At 42.3% G+C, this 26,495-nt stretch overlaps 2 protein-coding genes across 2 annotated transcripts; both read right to left on the bottom strand.

Moving 5' to 3' along the window:
• Window positions 1-722: 722 nt before the first annotated feature.
• On the bottom strand, window positions 723-2,657 carry LOC117257381 (P2Y purinoceptor 1-like). The gene has a single exon (XM_033627546.2). The coding sequence runs from the start codon at window positions 2,501-2,503 to the stop codon at window positions 1,484-1,486; it is 1,020 nt and encodes a 339-aa protein (XP_033483437.1). The 5' UTR covers window positions 2,504-2,657; the 3' UTR covers window positions 723-1,483.
• Window positions 2,658-6,031: 3,374 nt separating this feature from the next.
• On the bottom strand, window positions 6,032-24,071 carry LOC117257331 (CCN family member 5-like). Its single transcript, XM_078175049.1, has 5 exons — window positions 24,027-24,071; window positions 19,609-19,825; window positions 14,221-14,447; window positions 12,361-12,645; window positions 6,032-6,472 (listed from the first exon to the last, which is right to left on the bottom strand). Exons 1-5 carry the CDS (start codon window positions 24,069-24,071, stop codon window positions 6,185-6,187), a joined length of 1,062 nt encoding a protein of 353 aa, XP_078031175.1. The 3' UTR covers window positions 6,032-6,184.
• Window positions 24,072-26,495: the final 2,424 nt, after the last annotated feature.

The following is a 26,495-nucleotide window of genomic DNA, read 5'->3' on the forward strand; positions in this document are numbered from 1 at the left end:
TGTCATGAATAAAATGTAAGAGTGTGTACGACAATGCTCTCTGCCACCATCACCAGAACACCAAATCATATTAATTTTTAGCTTCAAATTTAAAAAAAAAATGAGCTGTACTCAGGAGTCTTTTGAAAAGAGCTCAAACTCTCAGTGAGATTATCTGATGAAATAAAGATTGTATTTATAAATGAGGGAATATATTGTGGAAATTTTGGGAAAGACCACTGCGCTTAAACCTCTGGGTGCGTTGTCCAAAAAGACCCCTTAAATGAATCAAAAAAATGGGGAGGTGTGCAATCCCCATTTTTTTGATTCATTTAAGGAATATATTGTGGAGGAATGGTGTTCATCCCGTGCAGAGTTCCACGAGTCCCAGAACAGCAATGAAGACTGAAGCTGTTCTGGGTCTCGTGGTGGCATGAATGCATACTACGACACCTCATGTTGTTTTTTTCTCTTCATTTGTCACCAGTCATATACATATTACACACACAGCGGCCAGTTTATTAGGTACACCTTCCTATAACTAATGCACTCTAATACAACAGTCAGTGAGGGTCCTGTAGCAGCTGTTGTGTTAGACTGCATTGATTTTGCAGGTGGACCTCTCAGTTTCACCTTACACAGTAAATAATCAGTAATAATGCTCCAATAATAAAGTGTATACAGTATCTAACATGTGACATTCTGCATAATGAGTACTTGAATTTGTGATATTTGAGTACATGTTGTTGATAATACTTCTGTAGTTTTATTTAAGTAAACATTTGAACATGCATGACTTTTACTTGCAATGAATAAGCTTTTTACAGGGTGACATTAGTACTAGTTTTGAGTATTTTTTTTTCTCAGTTTTTTCATATCCCAGCACTGACATCACTGTTGCAGCTCCTGATTAAATCCATGTATTTTGTCTCAACAAAGTTGCACTACAAGAGCTGTGGGGTGACACTGACAGTAAAATGTGCCTCAGTTCAAAAACCTTTATGGACTGAGTCTTTGTTACACATACCACGGAAAATAGAAACCACTGCCAAGTCTATCAAACACTTCATCTGTAAGAGTGCAAAGGCAGTGCAATATATGGCACATTATACACAATTCCCTGGCAATGCTTAAGCACAATACATGGAGTGAACTGTTCCCGCACTGCACAGTCAGAAAGCAATCACAGGACACAAACACAGTAGTGCAAAAACATTAGCAGCACCTTGATACAACACTGATGACTTGATGCAATAAATTAGTGCATTACATGAGATGCGAAATCGATATTAAGTTACAAATAGCAAGATCTGTCTGTTGTAATAATGTCCAGCAGATACAAGAGACAATCCTCCAGCAGGTCATTTGATTTTCTCTCTGATAATTGGCTTAATATCCTGCAAATCATCGGTCATTACTGTACTTTGCTCCCGGAGATGTGGGAGTCCTGGCAGTGCATGACACGCAGGGAATCAGCCGCACGGAAGTGAACCGACTGTGCGTCTTATCCTTTCATCAGGTCCGAGTTATCGTGAGTCTCTTGTGGCGAGTCCGCTTCCACGGGTTTGCGGTAAATGACTGCGCCTCTCAGGCCGGCCAGAGACAGCCGGGCCCGCATGTTGAGCCGATGAAGCTTCATTAGGAACTCATCATTTCCTACAATATAAATCAGCGGGTTTATTGCGCTGTTTAGACAAGCCAGGCATCTGCCGATCTGGTGCGCAATGTAGATGCCGCGGAAACTGGTGTAGCAAATCCCATCTAATTTTGAAATCCTGGTGCTCAGATTAACATTTCGAAACACGTGGTAGGGGATAAAACAGATGGAGAACAGTATCACCAGAATCACGACCAATTTCAAACACCGCTGCTTCAGCAGAGGGTTGATGTTGGCTTTTTTGGAGAGAACCACAACAACGTGTCCATAACACACCAAAATGATCAGCAGTGGTATGGCAAACCCCGTGACAGTCCAGCCGATGCTGTATGGCAGGTAGCGTCTAATCAGGTCGTCCGAGGTGGTGTCGAAACACGCGTTTGGGTGTTTTAAGTCAGTCTTGTCGAAAAACAAATCAGGGAGGATCTGGATAATGACGAAAAGCCAGACCAGGGTGCTTATAGCCAGCGAGTGGCGGCTAGTGATTTTCCCCATCACTCTCATGGGGTGCACGATGCCCAGGTACCTGTAGATGCTGATACAGGTGAGGAAGCCGATGCTGCCATAAAGGTTAAGGTTGAAGCAGAAGCGGGTCACCTTGCAGAAAGGCTGGCCGAACGGCCAGTGGCTGCTGCGTGCGTAATAGTACACGAGGAACGGCAGGGTGAACAGGTACAGCAGGTCCGCCACCCCCAGGTTGAACATGAAGATGTTAATGCTTCCGATTTTGTTCCAGCTGCAGTACACACTCCTCAGCCCCCAGATGTTTGACAGCGTCCCGACAACAAACACAGTGATGAAGACGGGCGGCAGAAAGGCGTGCGTAAAATTCAGGTTGATGCTCTCGCAGGTGATATTTAAAGACATCTCTTCGGCTCTCGCTGGTTTAAAATGTCCCTTTTATCCAATCTGAACTTTTCCACAAAAATAAATCAGTAACCAGTGGCCCCGACTCAGTCTTATCAAACATCTCCTCTGGAAACTACTTGTGTGTCGTGCAGAGCAATGCTTAAGTGAATACGAAAGCAAGAAGATACCCGCCCACTTCCTAGTCTAGTGGATGATGTGACACGCACGCTGGCATTCTTGAATATAGAAAACAAAACTAACAAATCAACATTACAGTCATTTACAGAGAACGAATCAAAGGATTTATTCCCGTAAAATGATTTACATCACTACCTGTCGTTACAGAATAGGTCGTACGTGCCCATAACTGTTTCATAAATTACTCGTTTATATTGAAAGATTAAAATCAAGCTATAAAAAACCACGTGGGCTTATTACTTGCAAAATATCAGAATGAGTTATTGGGGATTTGGCCCTCGATGTTGCAGCACTCACACACTCCTTCCGTCTTGTCAAACAATGGTTATGTAATAACTTCACAACAAGGTGTGTAAACATTTAAATCAAATGCAGATAAATAAATGCCATTCACATGCATACAAAATTAGAGTCAATTTGAGTTAACATTTATTTATCAGTTTAGCAGTGTTTTCAATGAAACAAACAGTTCAATCAAATCTGATCTTTTTGAGATAAATTGAAAATACATCCTAACATTTGCAAATGAATACTGTATAGTATTCAAAAAAGTGTACTTGAATTTGTATATTTTAAAATATGCTTATAATGTGTAATAATAACTATTTAATATAAATCTATTACCATCTAAAATTCTCAAATCAGTGTGCAGCTATCTGTTAGTTTTGTCCAACGTTTGGCTAACTCAGGTTAGCAGATCTTGGCACCAAGATAACTCTTACTGTACTGAAGGGGCTGAAGAAACAGCAAAGTGGATGTTTGTGTGTTCATTCTGGAGACATGAAAGCTAATGGGGGTTATGGTTCAATATCCAGGGCTCATTCTGAGTTGTATGCATCTGCCTGGCTGTCAGTCAGTGTCACTGCCAAGCAATGAGAACATCTCTATGGTGGCTGCTCTATGCAATACAGAGCAACAACAGCATTGTCCATTTAGTCTGGAGGTTGTTTTTATGAAATCAAAACTCAATTTTTCTTGTACCATTCAGGGCTGGACTGGCCATCTGGAGTACCAAGCACTTTCCAACTGGGCCGATGTGACCTTAGGGACAACACAACTGTCTTTTTTTTTTTTTTTTTTTGACCAGCCAAAACACAGGTAGATCTGTCTATTGGTTTATTTCTTAATTGACACTGGGCTGACCCAATCACATCTTTAAACCCCTCCCTCTTTGGGCTCAGCAGAATCATTAAACAGCATCTGCCAAAAAAAAAAAAGAAAAAACGGCAAGAAAATCAACCAAAAAAAGGGAGACGCAGTGAAATTGCAGGCCAAACAAAGACTTTAATCTGTACTATTCAGACCTTTTTAGTGACTAGCTGCTTAGAGAGTTTGGTCTCACTCCGAAGTGGTTGAAATCTGGCGCTTGGGCAGTGACTTGCAGCATCATAAACAATGAAAAAAGGCGTCCTTTAAAGTCGGCATAATACGCTGCTGGTTGCGGTTATAGTGTAACGGCACCTGGCGACATCAGGGGGAAGTGCGGCGGGATAAGGATGAAAGTTAAGGAGGCGAAAATCTGAGTGGGGTGGGTGGGAGAGGTGGTGGATGGGTCCAACAAACACAGACTTTCACCCGCGAGAGTGGTGTTCGTGTGGTGGATGGGTCCAACAAACACAGACTTTCACCCGCGAGAGTGGTGTTCGTGTCCCAAAAGATTCTAAAGCCAAACCCTGTTCTTTTTTCCTAAACCTAACCTTGTGATTTTGTTGCCTAAACCCAACCATGTGTGTTTGTTGTTGAAGAAAAAAAAAGTCAATTTGCGGTGTTGTACCGACGTAGTGCATTTATTTTGAAAGAGACTGTATGCAAACATTGAATTTCTTTATATTCATGTAACAAATATACAAATGTCAATTAGATGGTTATCTGCATGAGAAATTCAGAAAAAGAAAATCGGTTATGATAATTATCCGCTTATAGTGATCAATTTGACCCAGACGGAAGTGATCACTGTAAGTGGTTTCCACTATGTATATATATATACATATACATATTTTCTATGCGGCTATTAAAGTAAAAAATACAGCGCACGTGTGTAAATTAACAGTCCGTTTATTCCAAAAGTCATAAAGAAAGCAAGGGAAGAACATTTAATAAGGCCCTGGAGGGCGGGAGTGGATGCACCCGGTTAAAGAGTACCCGCCCGGACGGGACGCTCTAAAACTAAAGTGAGCGCGCCCGTAAGGAGGCAGGGATCATTTCATTGGTCAACAATAAACCTGCCGTTTTATTGGTTGGGGGATTTTGACAGAGTTGTTACACAAAAAAATCCAAGCACAAGGCAGAAAGCTGAGAGCAGAAATTCCACGAGCGCACAGAAGCAGCTTGAGCGCAAGGAGAAGAGCTGAAGCTGGAGCAGGAAATCTGTGCAAGCAACATTGTATCTGAGTGCGAGCACACAGTTTGAGCAGAAACAGAGTAGATCTAAGCACAAGCAGAGGCTATTTGAGTGCGAGGACAGGGTTTTGAGGGACAATATTACAAAATCTGAACGTCTGAAACAGATGTATCTAGTTTTGTATGTTAAAAGAGTATAAATGAGCCTTAAGCTGTTAACGCCTTCCATTCCCCAATGTTGCTCTCCTCAAAGCCACCAGACTTCACTAGAAAAAAAAAGTAACTTTGCCTATTGAACACAGGAGCTGCTGGTTTATTGGTGAATCAGAGCTAGCTCCTTTAAATGCCGAAGTCACACAATAACACAAACTAACTGATGGAGGCACCAGTGGACCAGCAGCTCCTGTGCTCTGCGCTGTTAAATAACTGTTTTTCTCAACGCAGTCTGGCTTTGAAGAGGGCGATAGATGGACTTCAGTTCCCGTCTGCAATTGCTGCCTAACTGCAAGATAAAGCAGTAAAAATACTCTCAATATAGCTTACACTTAAACTGATATGATTTTTTTAAGTGGCTAAAATATGTTTTGTGGCTGACCCTGTCCACAGCAGTACATTGATAAGCTTCCATGATGGTATTCCTGTCTGCATCGCCAAACTAGAGGTGTGCCAACTGACATCTCTTGTATGTAATACACTGATAATAGATATGTACCTCATATAACCCAGCTTCAGAAGATCCAAACTATCCCTTTACGCATGGTGGCTGCCACCTGTGTAGGGGTTGACATATTCACTAATCTCAGTATAAATTTGAGTTTGCCAAAGAATGGACAGGATTCATTCAAGATGGTGACATGAGAATCTGTGGGAGCATAGAGATTTAAAAAATTACGGTAAAATGTGAATGTGGTTACCTTTTGCTTGTTCAATAATCTATATAGAGATTACAACATAGATTTTAGTACATATTTTCAAATGTGTGAGCTCATGTATTTGCACATCTGGATCCTTTATTCTCAAGTGCTATTCTTGAATGCCAGGTTTCCCATCCTGATTGTAATTTTTCTGCCATTTTGAAACACTGGCTCAACACCCATGTGTGGTCACTTTCCTCACAGATGGGACCGGCCCATCCTTCTTTTAGCTGGATGCACATGCACCTCACAGCCAGGGCAGGGCACTACGGGCAGCTGTGGCTGGGGATTTGCGGCAGTAGGAGATGCTGCAGGAGCAGGACTCAATCATCATCACCTGCTGCAGGGTGAGCATGCCTTGGGGGCAACGGAAAACCATCTGCACAGTCCTGGTGTGGGAGGGGCTGCAGCAGTGTCCCTCCAGACAGGTCAAGGCACAGAACCTGGGATGGTAGGCTCTAGTGCTCCAGCAGCCCTGATGTTCAAGCTGAATGGACAGAGGTGATATGTAGCTGCTCTCACACACCCCCGAACCCTGGAATACACAGTGACAAGCAAAATTGTAGTAGTTATGTGGTTATGTTTCCAGTGATGTGTAGTCATGTGTAGGTTGGAATGGGGACCATCCGTATCCTGGTTTATGGCAAAAAAATTGTAAAATGTGTTCTAACGTACTGGTAAAGGTATAATATTCCATTATATCACTTCATTAGTGTTATTGAAATCAAGCCTCACCCCTTTTCACCTCTAAGCCAATCACAAGCCACCAGCATATCTCAGCAGGCTCAGTCAAGAGAGTCTAACCGCAGACCTACTGCTTTGGGACCTCAGGTTAGCAATTGAAAATGTTTACACTTTTTGTGTGGCATTTTTTTCACCAAGGGCAGAGGTTTTACAAAGTCAGATCCAACCTAATGTTCACATTAGTGGCCTTATCTTTACCCCATAGTGATAGTCCTGTTGTATCCTGTGATACCTCTGTGTTTCAGGTTTTTTTTTTTCAGAGGATGAATTATAAAAGTTGGTGGTTGTTGGACCTATACACCACCCCTTCCACCCACCCCACTTGGACCTCCGCTCCCTTAACTTAAGTTTTTCAGCTGCGTTTCATCCTGACATTGAGTATCATGCCAATGTGAAAGGACAGCTTTTTCAGCTTTTTAGTCGGTGTCTGGCGCCAAAAGTCACTGACCAAGTGTCGCTATTCAATGACTTCAGAGTGAGACCGGGTGTCTGACTTCTCTCCAATATAATGGAACTAGATGGAACTCGGCTTGTGGTGCTCAAAAAAATACATTTGATAAATTCAACAGCAGATTGATTGATTGATTGATTGATTGATTTATTGATTTATTGATTGATTGAAAGAATATCGTTCCTACAGGAACCTGCTCACAACAAGGTCTGTGTGCAATAAAGACATTGCTGCTGAGTTTTTCAAATGCATAAGTGCCATGGGCTAAATGTATGAGCACCATCCACTTTCATTATATTGGAGAGAAGGCAGACATCTCTACAGCCAATATCTCCAACACTTGATAACTCACAGCAAAACTTTCTAAATTGATAAACAGCACTACAGCCAAGAGGAAAAATATGTATATTTGATTTTGGGGTGAACTGTCCCTTTAATGAAAAAAGAAAGTCTGCTAACAGAGTGTGCACCTCAGGCCTTAGGACACTACTTTCTTCCCATAGGATTGAAGACCTGAGGTCCCCATGAGGTATACATTTGAACCCTTCTCATACTGGCTTGTGAGACTGGATTTTTTTTTCACGGCATTGATTTAGTGTTAAGATAGACTGCTGACTACTATGGTGATTTCATAATGACTCTGTCAGTATTGTTGTTCCATAGATGTTAACCAGGAGAATCAGATGCTGGTGAGAGTATAAAGATAGAGAGTTTTGGACCTTTCCTTGTGGCATTTTAGCTAACAGGAGCTAGCTGACAGTGACCTGACTTGTATTTAGTGACATTAATGATTGCTGCATTCTCACTGGAGTGTTCCACTGAGCCATGCCAGTGTGCCAAGCTTGGAATGCAGCTTTACATGTTATGGCAGTTCAGAAAACACCAGTATGATTAAGAACAATGTAGCAATTATAGTTCCAGGGCCCTAATGTGTATGCTGACTAACACTTGAAGAGAGCCATCAGTGATCAGTGGTATCATCAAGCAGCAACCTCTGGGACTGAACAATTAACCAAAAGGTAAAGTGTGTAAGATTTAGGGGAACTTGGTGCCATCTAGTGTTGAATTGCAACCAGCTAAAACGTCTCCCAGCTAGAATTTCTTAATTGTTCATTATTCAGGAAGTTTTTACCGGGAACTGAATTATCCAGAGATCTCCTCCTCTCCAAAACAAATTGATCAGTCGATTAAAACCACTAAAAACACTGTATTCAGTTTTCACGTTACAAATCCGTGCATCTCTGACGCTGTTCGCCATCTCAGAATCGGGTGGGTCACCCATAACATGCTATTGTGTGCTCATTCCTTTGCTCTCAGAAATTAACGTGTGCTCAACTTTTTTCTGATCCAGGCATTCAGGAAGTTTTTTACTGTGAGCCAAATTAGGTGTAGACGTCTCCTTCTTTCCAGAAGAAACAGACTTGGTGATTTAAACTTGTAAAAACACAGAATAAGGCAATTACAAATCTGTGTATTTCCGACACAGTTTGGCATGTCACTGCGGGCGGCTAGTCCAACACATGTTAATGTATGGTCACATTTTTATTCAATAACATAAGATCCAGATGTTTAGGAGGTTTTCACCGGACGCCGATTTATCCAAAACAAACGGAGCAGGTGATTAAAAACTGCAGTTCTCCTAAAAGCCACTTGAGGCTGGCTTTAAAACAGAGTCAATCCCCCAGATCCCCCATTAAAAGGTCCAACTTTACAGCAGAAACAAACATGTTTACAGCCTGGTACGAAAACAGTTTTGGTCTTTATAGCTAATTTCAGCATTCATGACAACTGTACAGGCGTGAATTATTTTATAACCCACCCATTTACATTTTATTAAGGCTTACAGTTACATATAAGGGTGTGGCCTCTTTGAGTTGTCTGTGAGGTGTCGCTACAGTCTATGAGTCAGACTGATCGCTCGCTCATCCACAGCCTGACCCTTTCCTCCAAATATGTTCACTTCTGGCTCCAAAAATTGAAGACGGTGACGGCTGAAATGCCAAACTTGAGACTTCAAAACAGGAGTTCACATACCATACGAAGTCATGGTAGCTATGTCTCTTATTTTTATACAATGCTTATAACCTCTACCTGTGCTTTTCCTGCTATACGTCTAGAGGTGACAGGTCATTTTAGGCAACAGACAAAAGAGTGGTTTTAGTGATACTGAGTTATTTAGAAATTAATATAATTTGGATAAATGCATGATATAAAAATCCTCTGTGTTGTTTTTTTACCATTATTATATAATTAATGGTCAGTGGCTGATAGAGTAGATTTAAAATGGTGTTTTGGTTGTGCTTGGCTCGAGAGGCTGTTGTTATTGGGAGGGGATGGTACCTGGTCAAGAACAGGCTTTAAGTATTTCTAACATCTCTCTGAGATGATTACCAAACATGAACACAGCACAACAATAGCCCCTTTTACACTGCCTGTTCAAGGTGGGAATATCACTTCATTATGTTGCCTCGCCATTCTGTATGAAAGGTATGATAGCAGAATTGTGTGTGTGTGTGTGTGTGAGCACACGTGTGAGGTTTTGACGTTTTATGTGTAAGACCCTCCGCGGGAGAGTAGCTGATAGCAGCTAGCAGCTAACTCAGAAGAATAAAAGTGGCTGAAAATGTCAGCAAATTGGGAAAAAAATTAGGTCCGGGAGCTCCTTATCCTCTGTAAATGAGTGTTGTTATCATATTATGTCATGGTTGAAGTTTAGGAAGTGTTGCTGACGTGTGTTATATGTCACACTAGAGGCCGACACTGTTTCATTCTGTGATGCCAGCATGCTGTCTGAAATCACACACATTTGTGGCATCATGCAGCTGTTGTTTGGTTCTGTATAAAAATGGAAAGGCGGCATGAAGAAGGGACTTTGTAGCGGCTCTATAGTGCCATCTCTGTGTAAAAAGGGCTACAGAGATTGGTGACTGGCCTTACTCTGCAAACCAAACAAAACATATTTTTGGACCAAACAGTTCTGTGGACTCCCAGGTAGAAATAGATCATTGGGGAGCTCCCCTGGGAACAACATACCCTCAGGGGCTTTTACTCTGTTTACATTTGCACAGCCAGTAGGGTCACTGAGGTGACATGGTGTAAGCCGTCCAGCAGTTGGTATAGCAATGTCACTTTTGCAGATCAAGGACCTAATCTAAAACAGGAGTTTAAAACCATCCATCCATCCATCCATCCATTTTCATCAGCTTATTCGGGGCAGGGTCGCAAGTGCAGCAGGCTGAGCAAAGCACCCCACACATCCCTCTCCCCAGCAATGCTTTCCAGCTCCTCCTGGGGGACCCAAAGGCGTTCCCAGGCCAGACAAGATATGTTATCCCTCCAGCATGTTCTGGGTCTACCCTGGGGCCTCTTACCAGTGGGACATGCCCGGGACACCTCCAGTGGGAGGCGCACATGAGGTATCCTGGTCAGATGCCTGAACCACTTCAACTGACACCTTTCAATGTGAAGGAGCAGCGGCTCTACTCAGAGCTCCCTCCGGACGTCCGAGCGCCTCACCCTATCTCTAACTGGGGACTCCCACCAAAAGCTTCACGGTCACCTGCAGGCACTCTGGTCACTCTGACATCACCCACACTGCCAGCTCCAGCAGGCGCTTGCAGCGGCCAAAGGGCGCTGCAGATGTGTCCATCTAGACTGACCAGCTGTGCACTTTACAAGGATAAACAAATATGCTATCATTTATGTCTTCACTATGTATTATTGATGACTTCCATTACACAATTAAAATAACGCTAATAAACACAGTCATATAGCCTTTATGAGTCTTTTATTATTATGATTTTACCCTCCTGTTGGCACGTAGGACCATTGAGAAATGTAATTGGTGGTAAATAGGCGGGAGCTTATTTGGAGGGAAAAAAGCGTAACCTATATAGCATGCACATCTTCGGTTTCCTCTTTCACCATGGATCGCGCTTTTGGAAGCCTACTTTATATTGCATCAGCGTATTTGCTGAGGAAATGCAGGGCCCGGAGCCGTTGGTCCGTCTGGGTCCACAGAGTCCTGCAAATCCGGTCTGCAATTAGCTGCTGCTTCAGCGGCAGTGCTGCTTATTTGCATAAAGTTCAGCTTTTCTCAACATCTATTTGACGCTCTGGTCGCTGGCATCGCGGCAATGCCCCTGATGCCCTTCGTCGCCAGCGTGCATTGAAAATGAATGGCTGCCAGCTGCTTATGATGCTCATGAAGTTTTTGGTGGGAATCCACGGTAAGGCTGAGCCCAGCCACCCCACGGAGGAGACGCCGCTTGTATTTGCAGTCTCATTCTTTTGGTCCCTACCCAGAGCTCATGACCATAGGTGAGGGCTGGGACGTGGATAGACCAGTAAATCATCTGCAGAAAGCAGAGATGCAATTCTGAGGTCCCCAAACTAGACCCCTTCCTCCCCCCAGCTGCACCTCGAGATCCTGTCCATGAAAATCACAAACAGGATTGGTGACAAAGGACAACCTTGGCTGGGGTCAGCACCCACCGAGAACATGTGTGACTTTACTCCACAGCTCTCACTTTGGTCATACAGGGACTGGATGGCTCGTAGCAGTGAGCCCAGCTCCTTGTACTCCCACAGTACCCCCCCCGGGGTTCTTAGAAACACTAAAAAGTTCCTCAGGTCTAAAAACACCTATAACTACCCATACTGACAGCACATACAAAAAGGAAACTGAAAGGTATGTGCCCAGTCAGATTATCACCTGTGTTAAACTGTGTGGGAAATTTCATATAGCACATAATGTCAGATGGAAAGATAGTACCTAAAAAAGCCACTATATAAGTCAAAATGTATGCTTTGAAAAAAGCCCACTGAGAACAGCTCTGTCATTGCAAGTGCCATACAAAAAAACATACAAAAGAGAAAAAGACATTTTAAACACAGAAAGGACATAAATTAAAATTAAAAACTCAAAAATACCAATGAGGAAATAAAGTTTTACAAGTTATTGAATTATTTCTCTCTTGCACAGTATTTTACTGTATTTTCAGATGATTATTACTTTTGTAATGTCCACATTTATATGACATTGTTGAGTTTTATATAGTCCAAGATAAAATCATGTGGATGTCAAAATGGTGCACAGAGGCAGCTCAGAAAAGCAGCACACCACCAAAAGCATTTATAAATTCGACATTGGGTTGAACTTTACTTTGGAAGGTGTTATCAAGTGTTTGATGACTTGAACTGGTTAATGTGTGTTATTATGCACTGACCAGCTGCAGTCTTCGGAGCCCCGGCAGCAGAGTCTGGCATGGCCTGACCTGGCACAGTCTGGTCTCAGTCTGCAAGCGACAAGCCCAGTTCCTGTTTGTGGTGCGGGTGGAGACACCTGGACCACAGCTGTGGGAGCAGGGGCTCCAGTCTGAGGTCCTCTCAATACAGTTGGAGACAGAGCCAAATGCTGGGTTGGGCAGCCCACCCCCGTTGTCCTGTCGCGCCTGCTCTGCTGGAAAGAAACAGAGAAGAGGAAAATATTTGCTGCATGCATCAAGCTGAAAGTTGTTTGAGGTGGACAGCTTTGATGAGAGCTTATGAGTCAGAAAATTCAGCACATATGCAGTCTGAAATGTTGTAAACTGCTACTCAGGCGAGGTCAGTTTGCTAAGAATAGTGCTCACAGATGTTTCACACAGATATTTGATCTTCCTGACACCTCTTCTGAATTGAAATCTGTTTATTTCCTCATAGCCCAAAAGCGCCCTGAACCATTCTGGTAGATGACTGAAAGCCCATGTGTCCAAACACCTGCTTTCTAAAAGCAGCTTTTAATGCCTCACAGAAAATAGCTGAAAATGATCCAAATGCTTCAGTGTTTTAGATGTTAGCAATGTGCCTCTGCATTTTTTAAAGCAGTTGTATTTGATGGGATAGGCAGAGATCTGAAAAAAAAGGCATATTTTGAATACACCCTAATCCTGCAGCTCTCCCCTCTCTGTCCTAAGCCCTCCCCCCACCAGATGACCACAGGCTTCGTACAGTAACCCACTGTTTCCCATAGAGTGATTTATTTAATCTAATGTCATTGTAGAGTTGTACGCGGCTCATTCACTCAGCCCCTTCTTTCCCCACGGTCTCTATCTGTTTATCAGACCACAAATAAAACCACAATTACCTAGCTAGCCACTCCATTGTCCCTCCGCCTTACTCCCCACCGTTGTGGACTGCTTCCCCAGGAGGAGAAGAGGCAGCAGCTTCAATCAGCAGATGAGCAGCTTGATTTCAGCCAGCACAAACCCCTCAGTGCCAGATGACACAGTGGGTCTAACTTGTGTAACAGCAGCTACAGAATGTTAGCTGATTTGGCAAGGAGTCAGGGTTGTCTGTTCCCTGGTGCTGGGGTTTGTGCTGGCTGGATTCAGGTTATCTGTCGCCAGAGCTGCTGCCCGCCCTCTTTCCAGCAAGTTGGTGTGTAGTAGCGGGGAGTGAGGGGGAGGATACACTGTAATTTGGACCCTAGCTAACAATAGCTACATAAACGTGCAGTCGGAACTGCAGCTGTAAGGCTTTGACTCTGGTTAGCAGAAGGCCAAACTGAATGCAGCATTTTCTCTACATTTCTGAAACGCTTCACTGATATTCACACTTGTGTTGTTTATTGTCAAACTCTCTTTCAGACTCTTTTGATAAGTCTGTCTTCCTTTTGTGGGTTGCTTTGCAGTGTAGGCAATTCTTGCCAATGCTGGCAGGAGTCTCCCTCACTGAATCGAGTTTCACCATCTGAAGGGACATGTACACATATCTGCATTTGCAGAACTGGCAACAGGAATGCCATCTTTCTGAAATGACCTGTGATTGTCCAGAGGCTCATGTCTAGATTTTCTAAAGCCTGAAAACAGGGCCAAGAGGAATCTAGTTTTCTCTAAGTTCACTTCAATTACAATATGCTCAAAGTTTAATGAGGGATTTTTGCCCACTGATGCCAAAATTAAACTGCCTATCTGAGCTTTAACAGCCAGACATGTTGTTGGAGTTGATATTCTGATAATTTAACCACTGTTGATATGTGTTTCCAGCCATCTTTTTTGGTCTTGTTGATCATCAACCCCATTACCTGTTGATGGATTTGAGGAAATGCTGTTGTCAAGGCCATCACACACCCACTCTTTGCAGCAGCGCCCTGGCAGTCGCACCAGCTGAGGGCTGGGGCATCTATCAGTGGGCCTCTGCAGATCATCGCTGCAAAGGGGCACACATGTCACACCTCCCCCCAGGCAGTGGCAGAGCTGGGCACAGGAAGGTTGAAATACTTGTCCCTCCTCCAGCCTCCTGCCATTCATCTCACAGCCCAGCTCGTTACGACCTGATCACAGGAAAGGGAGGGGGAGAGGAGGTAATGTGATAAGTGGGGAAAAGTACAAGGCTTCCTACATCACTTCTGTGCCAAGAATGAGGTGAGTTATGTGCAACATGTGCAGACAAATAACCTGCAGCCGGAAACATGCTACTCAGTCATTACTGTAAGAGGTTTAGCACAGAATTCTTAGGTATATGCAGCAGTACTTTAGGGAAATGGAGTCACTGGTCTTTTTTAGTAAGTACCTGATAACAGAAAAAAAGTTACCTGCTGTAATCACAGGATGCAGTGGAATTGACTGCGTAAAGTAGAGTAGAAAGGATATGCATCTTATTCCCATCATGATGAAGGGCAGCAGTAACTGGTAGCTGTAGTGGTTGCCTAGTAGTCTATCAGTGATAGTAGTTGCAGCAGTGGTAGAAATATTGGTGGCATATAGTACTAACATACTACTGTATGTTAGTACACTACCAATACTTTATAATACTGTGATAGTACTAGTGTTGACAACTGCCTCAGGTTGTGTGTCCCGTATTGTCATTACATTATTCAAAGACTTTTAAGTTACTCTCTTATAAGACTTGGAGAGGCAACAAATTCTCACATTTAAGAACCCTGATGTGCATGTACCTTTACTCGTCACAACCTAAAATACTTAGAAAGCACACACAAAATCCATTCCTTAAAAACACTCTTACAGTCTGGCATGAAGCCCACAGCTTTTTAAATGACACTCCTAAACTTTCTTGTTTCGCACCTATCTGGGGAAATGAAAACTTTAATCCAGGAAGGCATGACATGGGATTCAAACACTAGATGGAAAGAGGACTCTGCAAAATAAAAGATCTGTACCATGAAGGTACTCTAATGTCATTCAAACAATTGGGAGATAAATTTGACATACCTGGGAAGCACCACTTTAAATACATGCAATTAAGGAGCTTCATATATTCCCAAATTAAAACCACCTCGGAACCCTCACTGTCTACCATCGAGCAGCTCACGGTAAATCACTTGCATGACAGAGGTCAGATGTCAATGTATTATGGGATATTGTTAGCAGGATCTAAAGAAAACTCTCTTTCATATTTATCTGCATGGAAAAATGATCTTCAGATAGACATCTCTGTAGAGGATTGGGAGGAGACTTGTCTTCTGGCCCAAACTCAAACTATTAATACGAGATGCAAACTGTTACAGTATAAATGGTTGCTCAGGACCTATATCACACCTGTCAAACTACACCATTTTAATCCCAATATTCCCGACTGTTGCATCAAATGTACTGAAGAAGTTGGTACCCTGCTACATTGTATGTGGAGCTGTCGAAAGGTGCAGATATTCTGGAGAGAGGTTCTTGAACTAATCTCCAAGCTGACAGGAAGTGTTATTCGTATTGAAGCCAAGATATGTTTGTTGCACATATACCCTGAGGATTTCCCAGCAACTGTAAAGGATCGTAAGCTAATTAATTTCTGTTTGTTACAAGCCAAACGTGTGATTGCTTTAAAATGGAAGGAGACACAGAGACCCACTTCTACTCAATGGATTACAGAGATGTTATCAAACTTGGCACTGGAAAAACTGACTTACATGGCAAGAGGGAAAATTAAGGATTTTTACAAAATGTGGTCTTCTCTCTTAATCTTTATGAACGATCTAAATGTACTATATATAAACTATATACTTGTGATTTAAACAGTGATTTAGGAATATATGTATGTATGTGTGTGTGCATATTGAGGTTCATGGAAATGTATGTGAGCATGTAGGTACGTATATGCACATATACATATATTATTATTATTATTATTATTACTGTTATGAAGAATATAATTTTATGTACCAAGGATCTTATGTTATCAAGGGTGGGGGGATGGGGGTGTTTTATGTTTATGTACAGTACAGGCCAAAAGTTTGGACACACCTTCTCATTCAATGCGTTTTCTTTATTTTCATGACTATTTACATTGTAGATTCTCACTGAAGGCATCAAAACTATGAATGAACACATGTGGAGTTATGTACTTAACAAAAAAAGGTGAAATAACTGAAAACATGTTTTATATTCTAGTTTCTTCAAAATAGCCACCCTTTGCTCTGATCACTGCTTTGCACACTCTTGGCATTCTCTCCATGAGCTTCAAGAGGTAGTCACCTGAAATGGTTTTCCAACAGTCTTGAAGGAGTTCCCAGAGGTGTTTAGCACTTGTTGGCCCCTTTGCCTTCACTCTGCGGTCCAGCTCACCCCAAACCATCTCGATTGGGTTCAGGTCCGGTGACTGTGGAGGCCAGGTCATCTGCTGCAGCACTCCATCACTCTCCTTCTTGGTCAAATAGCCCTTACACAGCCTGGAGGTGTGTTTGGAGTCATTGTCCTGTTGAAAAATAAATGATCGTCCAACTAAACGCAAACCGGATGGGATGGCATGTCGCTGCAGGATGCTGTGGTAGCCATGCTGGTTCAGTGTGCCTTCAATTTTGAATAAATCCCCAACAGTGTCACCAGCAAAACACCCCCACACCATCACACCTCCTCCTCCATGCTTCACAGTGGGAACCAGGCATGTGGAATCCATCCGTTCACCTTTTCTGCGTCTCACAAAGACACGGCGGTTGGAACCAAAGATCTCAAATTTGGACTCATCAGACCAAAGCACAGATTTCCACTGGTCTAATGTCCATTCCTTGTGTTTCTTGGCCCAAACAAATCTCTTCTGCTTGTTGCCTCTCCTTAGCAGTGGTTTCCTAGCAGCTATTTGACCATGAAGGCCTGATTGGCGCAGTCTCCTCTTAACAGTTGTTCTAGAGATGGGTCTGCTGCTAGAACTCTGTGTGGCATTCATCTGGTCTCTGATCTGAGCTGCTGTTAACTTGCCATTTCTGAGGCTGGTGACTCGGATGAACTTATCCTCAGAAGCAGAGGTGACTCTTGGTCTTCCTTTCCTGGGTCGGTCCTCATGTGTGCCAGTTTCGTTGTAGCGCTTGATGGTTTTTGCGACTCTACTTGGGGACACATTTAAAGTTTTTGCAATTTTCCGGACTGACTGACCTTCATTTCTTAAAGTAATGATGGCCAATCGTTTTTCTTTAGTTAGCTGATTGGTTCTTGCCATAATATGAATTTTAACAGTTGTCCAATAGGGCTGTCGGCTGTGTATTAACCTGACTTCTGCACAACACAACTGATGGTCCCAACCCCATTGATAAAGCAAGAAATTCCACTAATTAACCCTGATAAGGCACACCTGTGAAGTGGAAACCATTTCAGGTGACTACCTCTTGAAGCTCATGGAGAGAATGCCAAGAGTGTGCAAAGCAGTAATCAGAGCAAAGGGTGGCTATTTTGAAGAAACTAGAATATAAAACATGTTTTCAGTTATTTCACCTTTTTTTGTTAAGTACATAACTCCACATGTGTTCATTCATAGTTTTGATGCCTTCAGTGAGAATCTACAATGTAAATAGTCATGAAAATAAAGAAAACGCATTGAATGAGAAGGTGTGTCCAAACTTTTGGCCTGTACTGTATGTCTGTTTGCAAAAATGGAAAATCAATAAATAAAGTGTGGAGAGAAAAAAATTTAAGAACCCTGAACTGTCAAATGTTTGATATATACAAAATGACCATTTGCATAGCAATTATTCATCCTGTGTTATGTTGAGTTTGTTAAAAAAACTTTTGTCTTTCTTGCATGCACAGCAGGCTCCCAGGTGAAAGTCCCAGGTCTGTTGGGCCCATCTACCTCCCCTTCCACCTGCCCTATAGGGACTTTCCAGCTTCTAATATTACATAATTACTGGCAGTGTCGCCTGGCCTTGTAACAAACTGACGCCCCCCAGCAGCGTATCTGCTGCAAAAAGTGGCTTTTGGCATTGGTGTCTGACGTTGAAATCACAGACAAAGTGGCAGTATTTGACAACTTTGGAATGAGAACGAGTTGTTCAAACACACAACTTCCACTCAGGAGACTGGTGTTTGTTTCCCATATGAAACCAAAAGTCAACTTCAGTTTTTTTAACCACGTTTTAAACATCGTTACTGGCATAAGTCACGGGACATAGTCGTCGAGTGACATACTCATTAAGTTACTGTAACAAATATAGTTATTTAAATCCAAACCATGATATTTTTTTTTATTTAACCAAGTAGCTTTGTTGCCTAACCCTAGAATAGTCTTGGTGATGAAACCTATGTTTCCTGTGAAGCTGGGAATTTATTTTGAAGGACACTGTAGCATATAATGACCAGAAATCGACGTGGAAACTGACACGTCCAAAACTGATGCCAGAGGGGTAAGTACAGCGTCATAGTTTAAGTATAGCCTACAGCGGGAACGTGGCGCCTGGCATGCTACTCGTCCATGTGTCACATTGTATATGCAGAAGAATTCTAAATTGTAAATGGATCTTTTGCAATAGTTTTGCTGATGTTAAACGTGGTCCCCATTTATTTCAATTCATCAAGAATTTTCTCTATTTTTGTATTCTTTGTTCAAGGTGATAGGCTGCTCTCACAAACTCTTGTATGTTTTCCTTCGAAAAGTAATGCACCCAAATTCGTACATATCCCACATATTTTGAATGGCTGCAATCACATGCCCAATGCGCTGATGGCAGTAAACAAGACAGCGACCCCAAGTGGTGTTGTAGGGACACAGGTTGGGGTGGTGGATAGGTCACAAAAACCCAGACTTTCCCCAGGAGTTGTGTTTGGAAATATGTACTTTGAGTGAACTTTGAGTCATTTTAGGGTACATACATTCCATGTTTCTTTTTCTAAACCTAATCTCTTTAACTTTATGTTAATTACATAAGTGTACAATAAGGATGTAATGTCATTTGTAGGGCACTAACTTGTAAGATATACAAACTATTGAATATATATTGAGAATACATTGACTGTGGAGACATGCAAGAAAAACGCTTTCTTCACAAATTCAGCCTAACACAGTTGAATAATTGATATACAAACAATCATTTTGTGGGTATTCCTTTAAACAATTAATGATAAGACATGAAAGGTAGAAACATTTGCTATAGTAGTAATGACGATGAATGTAGTAATAGAGTAGTGGCAAAGCAGTTGCAGTTTTGTCAGTGTCTGTAGTACTTGCAACTCTAATCCAAAGAAATCTGTTTCAGCATGACTGTCTTCTTTTCGCACCGACACACTGTCCCGGCCCTCCAGGGAAGCTGGCGCTGTAATCACACTGCAGCCCTCGGTGGGTGTCACAGGGAAGCCGGTCGGTGCAGGCCTCGCCCTCCTGCCTAGCGCACACCTGGCAGCACCCGCAGCTGTCAAACATCAGAGGAACGCCAACAGGGCAGCGCAGCACGGTGGGCGGGCACTGACATGGTCCAGTACACAGTTGGCACCACACCTAAAGTGAGAGTTACAAGTTGCAGCTGTTGTTTATATTGTCACTCAGTAGCTTGTTGTTTCCCTCTGTTCAAGAGGGTAAAATGTAGCTCAACTGGTATTAAAATACTTGTTTAATGCTGATAGTGCTTTCGTTGATTTGGCACCAACATGTTATGTAATCCACACATGCCACTGTCACTTTCAGCAATGTTCCCTTTTGAAGACACTGTCTGATGAGAAGGTAAAGTAGTGAAAATACTCTCAATATAGTGTACACTTAAACTGATTTTGATTTTTTTAGGTGGCTAAAATATGCATTGTTGCTGATCCCTAACACAAGCAGTACATTGTTTTGCTTCCATGTCAGACTCCAGCCTGTTTCTCCAGACTGGGGGTGTGCTGAATGGCATATACTGTAATATACTGTCTGTGGATAAGTAACTCACTTCAAAAAACACTGAACTATCCCTTCAACACTCCTTAACCTGGCTTACTGCTGTTTGTACAATGTGTTGAGCGTGCTGTGGTGCAGCAGCAAGTTTTACTTCTCACCACAAAAAAAATAGAACACACAGGAAGAGGCCCTGTGTATTAAGCCAAGTTAACGTCAGTTCATATCAGGTAAAGGTGTCACATGACAGACACACGGTGGTGTCGTCTGTTGAACTCAGTGTGAGTTAACTGTATTGCTGTGCAGCTCTACACACAAGTTGATACATGTGACAGTAGCGTAGGCTGATTTAGGTTTAGGTCATGTAATTCCAAATAAATTCATATCCACCCATGCTTACTCGTGCTTTGACTAATGTGTCATTGGAATGGAACAAAAAGCTGTTGTACAACACTTTCCAGTGTGGCTTCAGTCAGCTTTCATTTTCAGAGTTTTGCATTGTTCACATGTTGCTCACGATGCAGCACTTCAAGGCTGACTGTTAAATTTAAATCACGACATGTGTCAGAGCCAATATCAGGCCATGTGTTTGTTAAATTGAGAGTATTTTCAGCGCTTTACCTTTCCGTCAGACAGCCCGTTTCGATGGGAAAGCTGTTAACAGCCTCAGTTCCCCATCTATGCTCTCGTCAAAGCCACCAGACTCCACTGACAAAAAACATATTTTTAGCGCACCAAACACAGGAGCTGCTGGTCTTCCACTGACTCAATCAGTTATTTAGTTAGTTAGTGTTATTGTGTGACTTTGGTGAGTCCGAACTGACCCATTTTAAATGCCAAAGTCACACAATAACACAAACTAACTTTGAGGCAGTGGTAGACCAGCAGCTCCTGTGTTCAACAATGTTAAATCACTGTTTTTCTCATCAGAGTCTGGCTTTGAAGAGAGCTTCCATGTCAGACTCCAGCCTGTTTCTCCAAACTGGGGGTGTGCTGACTGATATCTACTGTATGTAATATACTGTCTATGGATAAGTAACTCATAAAACCCCACTTCAAAAAACACTGAACTATCCCTTTAACACTCCTGAACCTGGCTTCCTGCTGTTTGTAGTGTGTTGAGCGTGCTGTGGTGCAGCAGCAAGTTTTACTTTTCACCACAAAAAAAAAACAGAACACACAGGAAGTGGCCCTGTATATCAGGCCAAGTTGTTCATATCAGGTAAAGATGTTACACAACAGGCACATGGTGGTAATCACATGTTGTTACCATGACTGAAAAGGAGTTGGTATAACTGGTTTAAGAAATACACTTTTCAGGCATATATCTGGAGTAGTTAAGTGTAAGTCTGTATGCTGTAATAATCTTCTATTGAACTCATTGTGAGTCAACTGTATTACTGTGCAGCTCTACACACAGGTTGATACATGTGACAGTAGTGTAAGTTGTTTCAGGTTAAGGTCATACATTCATTTTTCATTTTCTGTAACCGCTTGTCCTGTTGGGGGCCAGGGGGGGCTGACTGCTTTGACTAATGTGTCATTGGAATGGAACAAAAAGCTGTTGTACAACACTTTCCAGTGTGGCTTCAGTCAGCTTTCATTTTCAGAGTTTTGCATTGTTCACATGTTGCTCACGATGCAGCACTTCAAGGCTGACTGTTAAATTTAAATCACGACATGTGTCAGAGCCAGGTCCCAGAATGTTTTCAAGGGACAGCCCCATGTAAACCACTGGGTGGTACTTTTAGGTAATGGTATCATGATGACATAATCAGATATATCCAGTGCATCTCTGACGAATCATGCCAGGCATCATCAAACAGTCCCCATGATCACTGGTGCTGCCTTTTCCAAACTGATATCATTAGTTTCCACTCACATTTTTTTTATTTTGACTTGTTTTTTTTTTTAGTGTTTTGCCTTTATTTGATAGTACAACTTTACTGTGAAAGGAGGAGAGAAGGGATGACATGCAGCAAAGGGCCGCAGGTTGGAATTAAACCTGTGGCCCCTGCAGCAAAGACATAGCCTTTGTACATGGGACGCTTGCTCTAACAGGTGAGCTACTGGGCGCCCCTTCTTCTCACCTTGTTATGAAGAGGGAGCTTTTACTTATCAACCATTATCATGAAAGATTAGTTACATCACAGAAGTGGTTCTGACATCACAATCAAGGCAGTAATTCTAATATATACTGAATAAAAATTTAAATGCAACACTTTGGATTTCTCTTCAATTTTGGTTGCAAATTTCTTAAAGATCAACTTGAGGCAGAATTACTTTTAGGTAATGGTATCATGATGGCATTATCAGATATTTCCAGTGTGTCAGTTTCCTGCTTCCTGCCAGCTTTAGCATGAGAGGGGGAGAGAGAGAGGATGACATGCAGCAAAGGGCAACAGGTTGGAATTAAACCTGTGGCCCCTGCAGCAAAGACATAGCCTTTGCAACACTTTTGGATTCTCTTAAATTTTAGTTGCAATTTTCATAAATCCGTGTCAGTGAGCACTTCTCCTTTTCTAAGATAATCCATCCACATGACAGGTGTGGCATATCCAACACATTCTCACGTTAAGTCATCACATATCGCTGCTTTGTCAGTGGCCTTTCACGTCTACAGATTACATGCTAGGTATCCTCCTGTGGCTGCTTTTGACATTCCAGGATGCTGCAACCAATGCTGGAACGTCAACCAAAACATATGGTTAGGTTTATAAAAAATGTCATGGTCTGCCTCTACATTCATACAGGAAGCAAACACCAGGCTCCTGGGTGAACGTCCGGGGTGTGTTGAATCCATCCACAACCACTCCCGTCCACCCTATCGGGACTTTTCAGGTCCTTATATTACGTCATCACCCGTAGTGATTCAATCTGACACCATCCAGCAGCGTATCATACTGCCGCGACAGGTGCTGCCTGGCTGACCAGCGGCCTACCATAACACTGTGAAAGGTTATGTCCGGCCATGTTACAAACTGACGTCATCCAGTGGTATATCATACTGCTGGGAAAGGTGGCTATTGGTGTCAGGTGACATCGAAAGTGGCGGTATTTGGTGACTTCAGAATGAGAACAGGTTGGCATATCAAGATGCTAAACAGCATCATCATACTTGCCAGCATTGGGTTGTGAAAAATAGGGAGATTTTTTTCATCGGTGTATCAGCCCAAGGAACAAGGTTCCTTCGCAGGGTGTGCGTATGATTGTCGTCATTTCTTGCCTTGTATTTTAAACCTGATGAAGGAAACTTGTTCTGAAAATGTTGTTTCTTTGATATTCAATAAATGATTCTGTTTACCATTGAGGACAATGAAAACATTAGCAGTTTTAATTGTTGAAATGAGTACCAGAAGGCTAAATAATAAGGTGGTTACACTGCAATGCATTTAGTATGCAGTATTTATTGCACATCAAATTAAAAAGTGTGTGCCACTGACTGTGCCACCCTCGGAGGAGTGTCACGCCAAGGCCACACCGCGATACTTGGCGTATCACTGCCTCCAGCGAGTGACTGAGTCACGTCACCGGCTTGCCTCATACGCGCAGGCAGGCCAGGGTTGCCAGATACTGCGACAAATATCCCCCACAATATTACTTGTTTCCTTCACTGTAAAATCGGGAGATTAGCGGGAGAAATTACTGACCTGGAGCATCGCGGGAGATAGGGTTAAAAATCGGGAGTCTCCCGCGTGAATCGGGAGAGTTGGCAAGTATGCATCATTACTACACAGATGTGCCTTGGGATGATCGCATTAAAAGGCCACTCTAAAATGTGATCACACAACACAATGCCACAGATGTCCCACGTTTTGAGGGCGCGTACCATTGGCATGCTGGGGCAGGAATGTCCGCCAGAGCTGTTGCCCATGAACGGAATGTTCATTTCACTATAAAACATTTTCAGTGTCGTTTTCATTAATTTGGCAGCACATCCAATCAACCTCATAACTGCAGACCACATGTACTGTAACACACCAGCTCAGGACCTCCAAAACCAGTCATCCACACAGCTGATGCAACAATTGGTTTGCACCAAGGAATTTCTGCATCAACTCTCAGAAACCATCTCAGTGAAGCTCATCTGAATGCTTATCGTCCCCACCAAAGTCATCACCTGACAGCAGTTTGTCATCGTAACTGACTTGTGGGGTTGTGAGGTCAGTTGGATGTACTGCCAAATTCAGGGAAATGACAGTGGGGATGTTTTATGGTAGGGAAATAAACATTCAGTTCACAGTCAACATCTCTGGTGGACATTCCTAGAGTCAGTATGCAAATGACCACACCTTTGTGTAACATCAGGATCCATTAATGTTCCCATCAGCTGTTGATGGGAAACTTATTATTGTAACATACCAATAATTACACTTCACTTCAGTCAAGATAAGCATGAAGTGGTAATGTTTATAAATATCTTTATAAATAAAGATTGAATTAATGTTAACACCAATACTGCATCCACCAGACCCCCCACTCCCCCAGCAGATTTGGTCCACATCAATGTAAACGTTTTGGCTACGGCCTTGATCTCAACTATATCCACAATTTACCCTTGGACAACAGATTCTTTTGCTTTACCAGATTGATTTCAGAGGGGCAGCAGTACTTAGTAAACACTTTGATTTTAAGATCAAAAGATTAAAGGCCTGTGGTTGATTAACCTTAGATCTTTATTTTTTATTTCCCTGTCAAACATTTAGCTTATCACATGGGCATCAAAAATGTAACAAAACATCTCCTGTTAACACAGTTGTACAAAACAAAAAGCCAAATATCAATTATAACATAATATATGTCTACAACTACTTACTTTCACATAACATATTATGTGCAAAAATAGAAATAAACAACAACAATAAAACATTATGTGCATGTTCATCAAAGGCCAGTGGTTTTGAGGAAAGATGGTAAAAATTCCCCTTGCAACTTCAACTACTGCTGTGATTCCCCTCAGTATGATTATTAATGGCAGTCCTTTGTTTTGCATTGCTGCCTCAAATAATCACTATCTATGTGGTGATGAAAGCAACAGGGACACCCCCTGCCCAACCATCATCATAATAACGTGGAAGCAAGCAGTCACATATTACACACACACGCACACACACACACACACACACACACACACACACACGTTCTTATTGTCACTATGCAGAGAACTGAGATTCTGTGACTATAATCAATAATCAATATCTTCAAATAGTTACATCACTGATGCAAACAGACGGAGGAACTGTTTTTGTGGCCAACGACATGACCTATCATTTTGCGGAGAGGATATAAATATTTGTGTCATTTAGGCAGGACATACCTGTGTGATGATACACAGCAGCAAAGAGCAAAGCAGCTGAGTGTCTCTTCTCTCCATCTTCCTCACCTCTGCCTTCCGTGCTCCTTCTTTAGTCTCTCTCTCTTCTTCTTCTCCTTTGGAGAAGACTGTGGATGTGTTTATTAAAGCTGCCTACCTCCATTCATGTATATAGTCTAGGTTGTGATGTCACAGGCGGTGGACTGCAAAGTAAATAGTTACTGAAGGAGAATAAAAACTCACAGGCCTATCTCCACATTTCTGCAGCAAAAGTTTTCCACTGCCACCCTGGATGTTCTGTATGTGCTGTATGCTGCTGAAAGGGGCCTAGTTTGCCAACAGATTTTGGGGTGGCTGATAAAATAGAGCTAAGTTGAATGCTATTATAGTCACAGTGTCAGTTTTCCTTTTCAAAGAAGAGACCTGAGGACTCTTTACCATGTCTTCGACCTGTTTCTTTGTCTCACTTAAACACTAACATTAACATCATCTCTTCCTCTCAATATTTCCGCTGAGACAATTGTCTTGACCCAATACTTTAATGGAGTACCAGAGGTGGGACCAAGTCATTGTTTTTCAAGTCACAAGTAAGTCTTTGCACTCATGTCCCAAGTCAGGACTGACAAGTCCCAAGTCCTACACTTTTCGAGTCCTAAATGAATCACAGTGTGCACCAAATGCAATGCCATTTTAACCACAGAGCAATTATATATTACAGTTTCAAATAGTATGAAAGCTTTTTAAAATGTATATCTCATTGTTGAAACCAAGCATCAACCTGAGGCTGAAAACTGAGGCCAACGTGAAGTGCCAAAAACTGCAGTTCCTCTAATGGCCACTTGGCTGGCTCCAAATCTGAGTTCATGTTAGTCCACCTCAATGTTAAAATGCCCAACTTCACAGCAGAAAGTATAATAATAAGAAGAATAAGAATGGTAATAATAAGAATAAGAATGAGAATAAGAATAAGAATAAGAATAAGAA

This window comes from Epinephelus lanceolatus, chromosome 1, assembly GCF_041903045.1.
Source record: "Epinephelus lanceolatus isolate andai-2023 chromosome 1, ASM4190304v1, whole genome shotgun sequence".
In the NCBI taxonomy this organism is placed as follows: Eukaryota; Metazoa; Chordata; class Actinopteri; order Perciformes; family Serranidae; genus Epinephelus; species Epinephelus lanceolatus.

Coding starts and splice junctions, on each gene's coding strand:
- LOC117257331 (XM_078175049.1), bottom strand. CDS start 24,071: ATGGGCAACAGCTCTGGCGGACATTCCTGCCCCAGCATGCCAATG. Junction 19,826..24,026: donor CCTGCCCCAGCATGCCAATG/GTACGCGCCCTC, acceptor CTCTCACTTTAG/GTGTGGTGCCAACTGTGTAC. Junction 6,473..12,360: donor GGCTCCGAAGACTGCAGCTG/GTCAGTGCATAA, acceptor TGTGTATTCCAG/GGTTCGGGGGTGTGTGAGAG.
- LOC117257381 (XM_033627546.2), bottom strand. CDS start 2,503: ATGTCTTTAAATATCACCTGCGAGAGCATCAACCTGAATTTTACGCAC.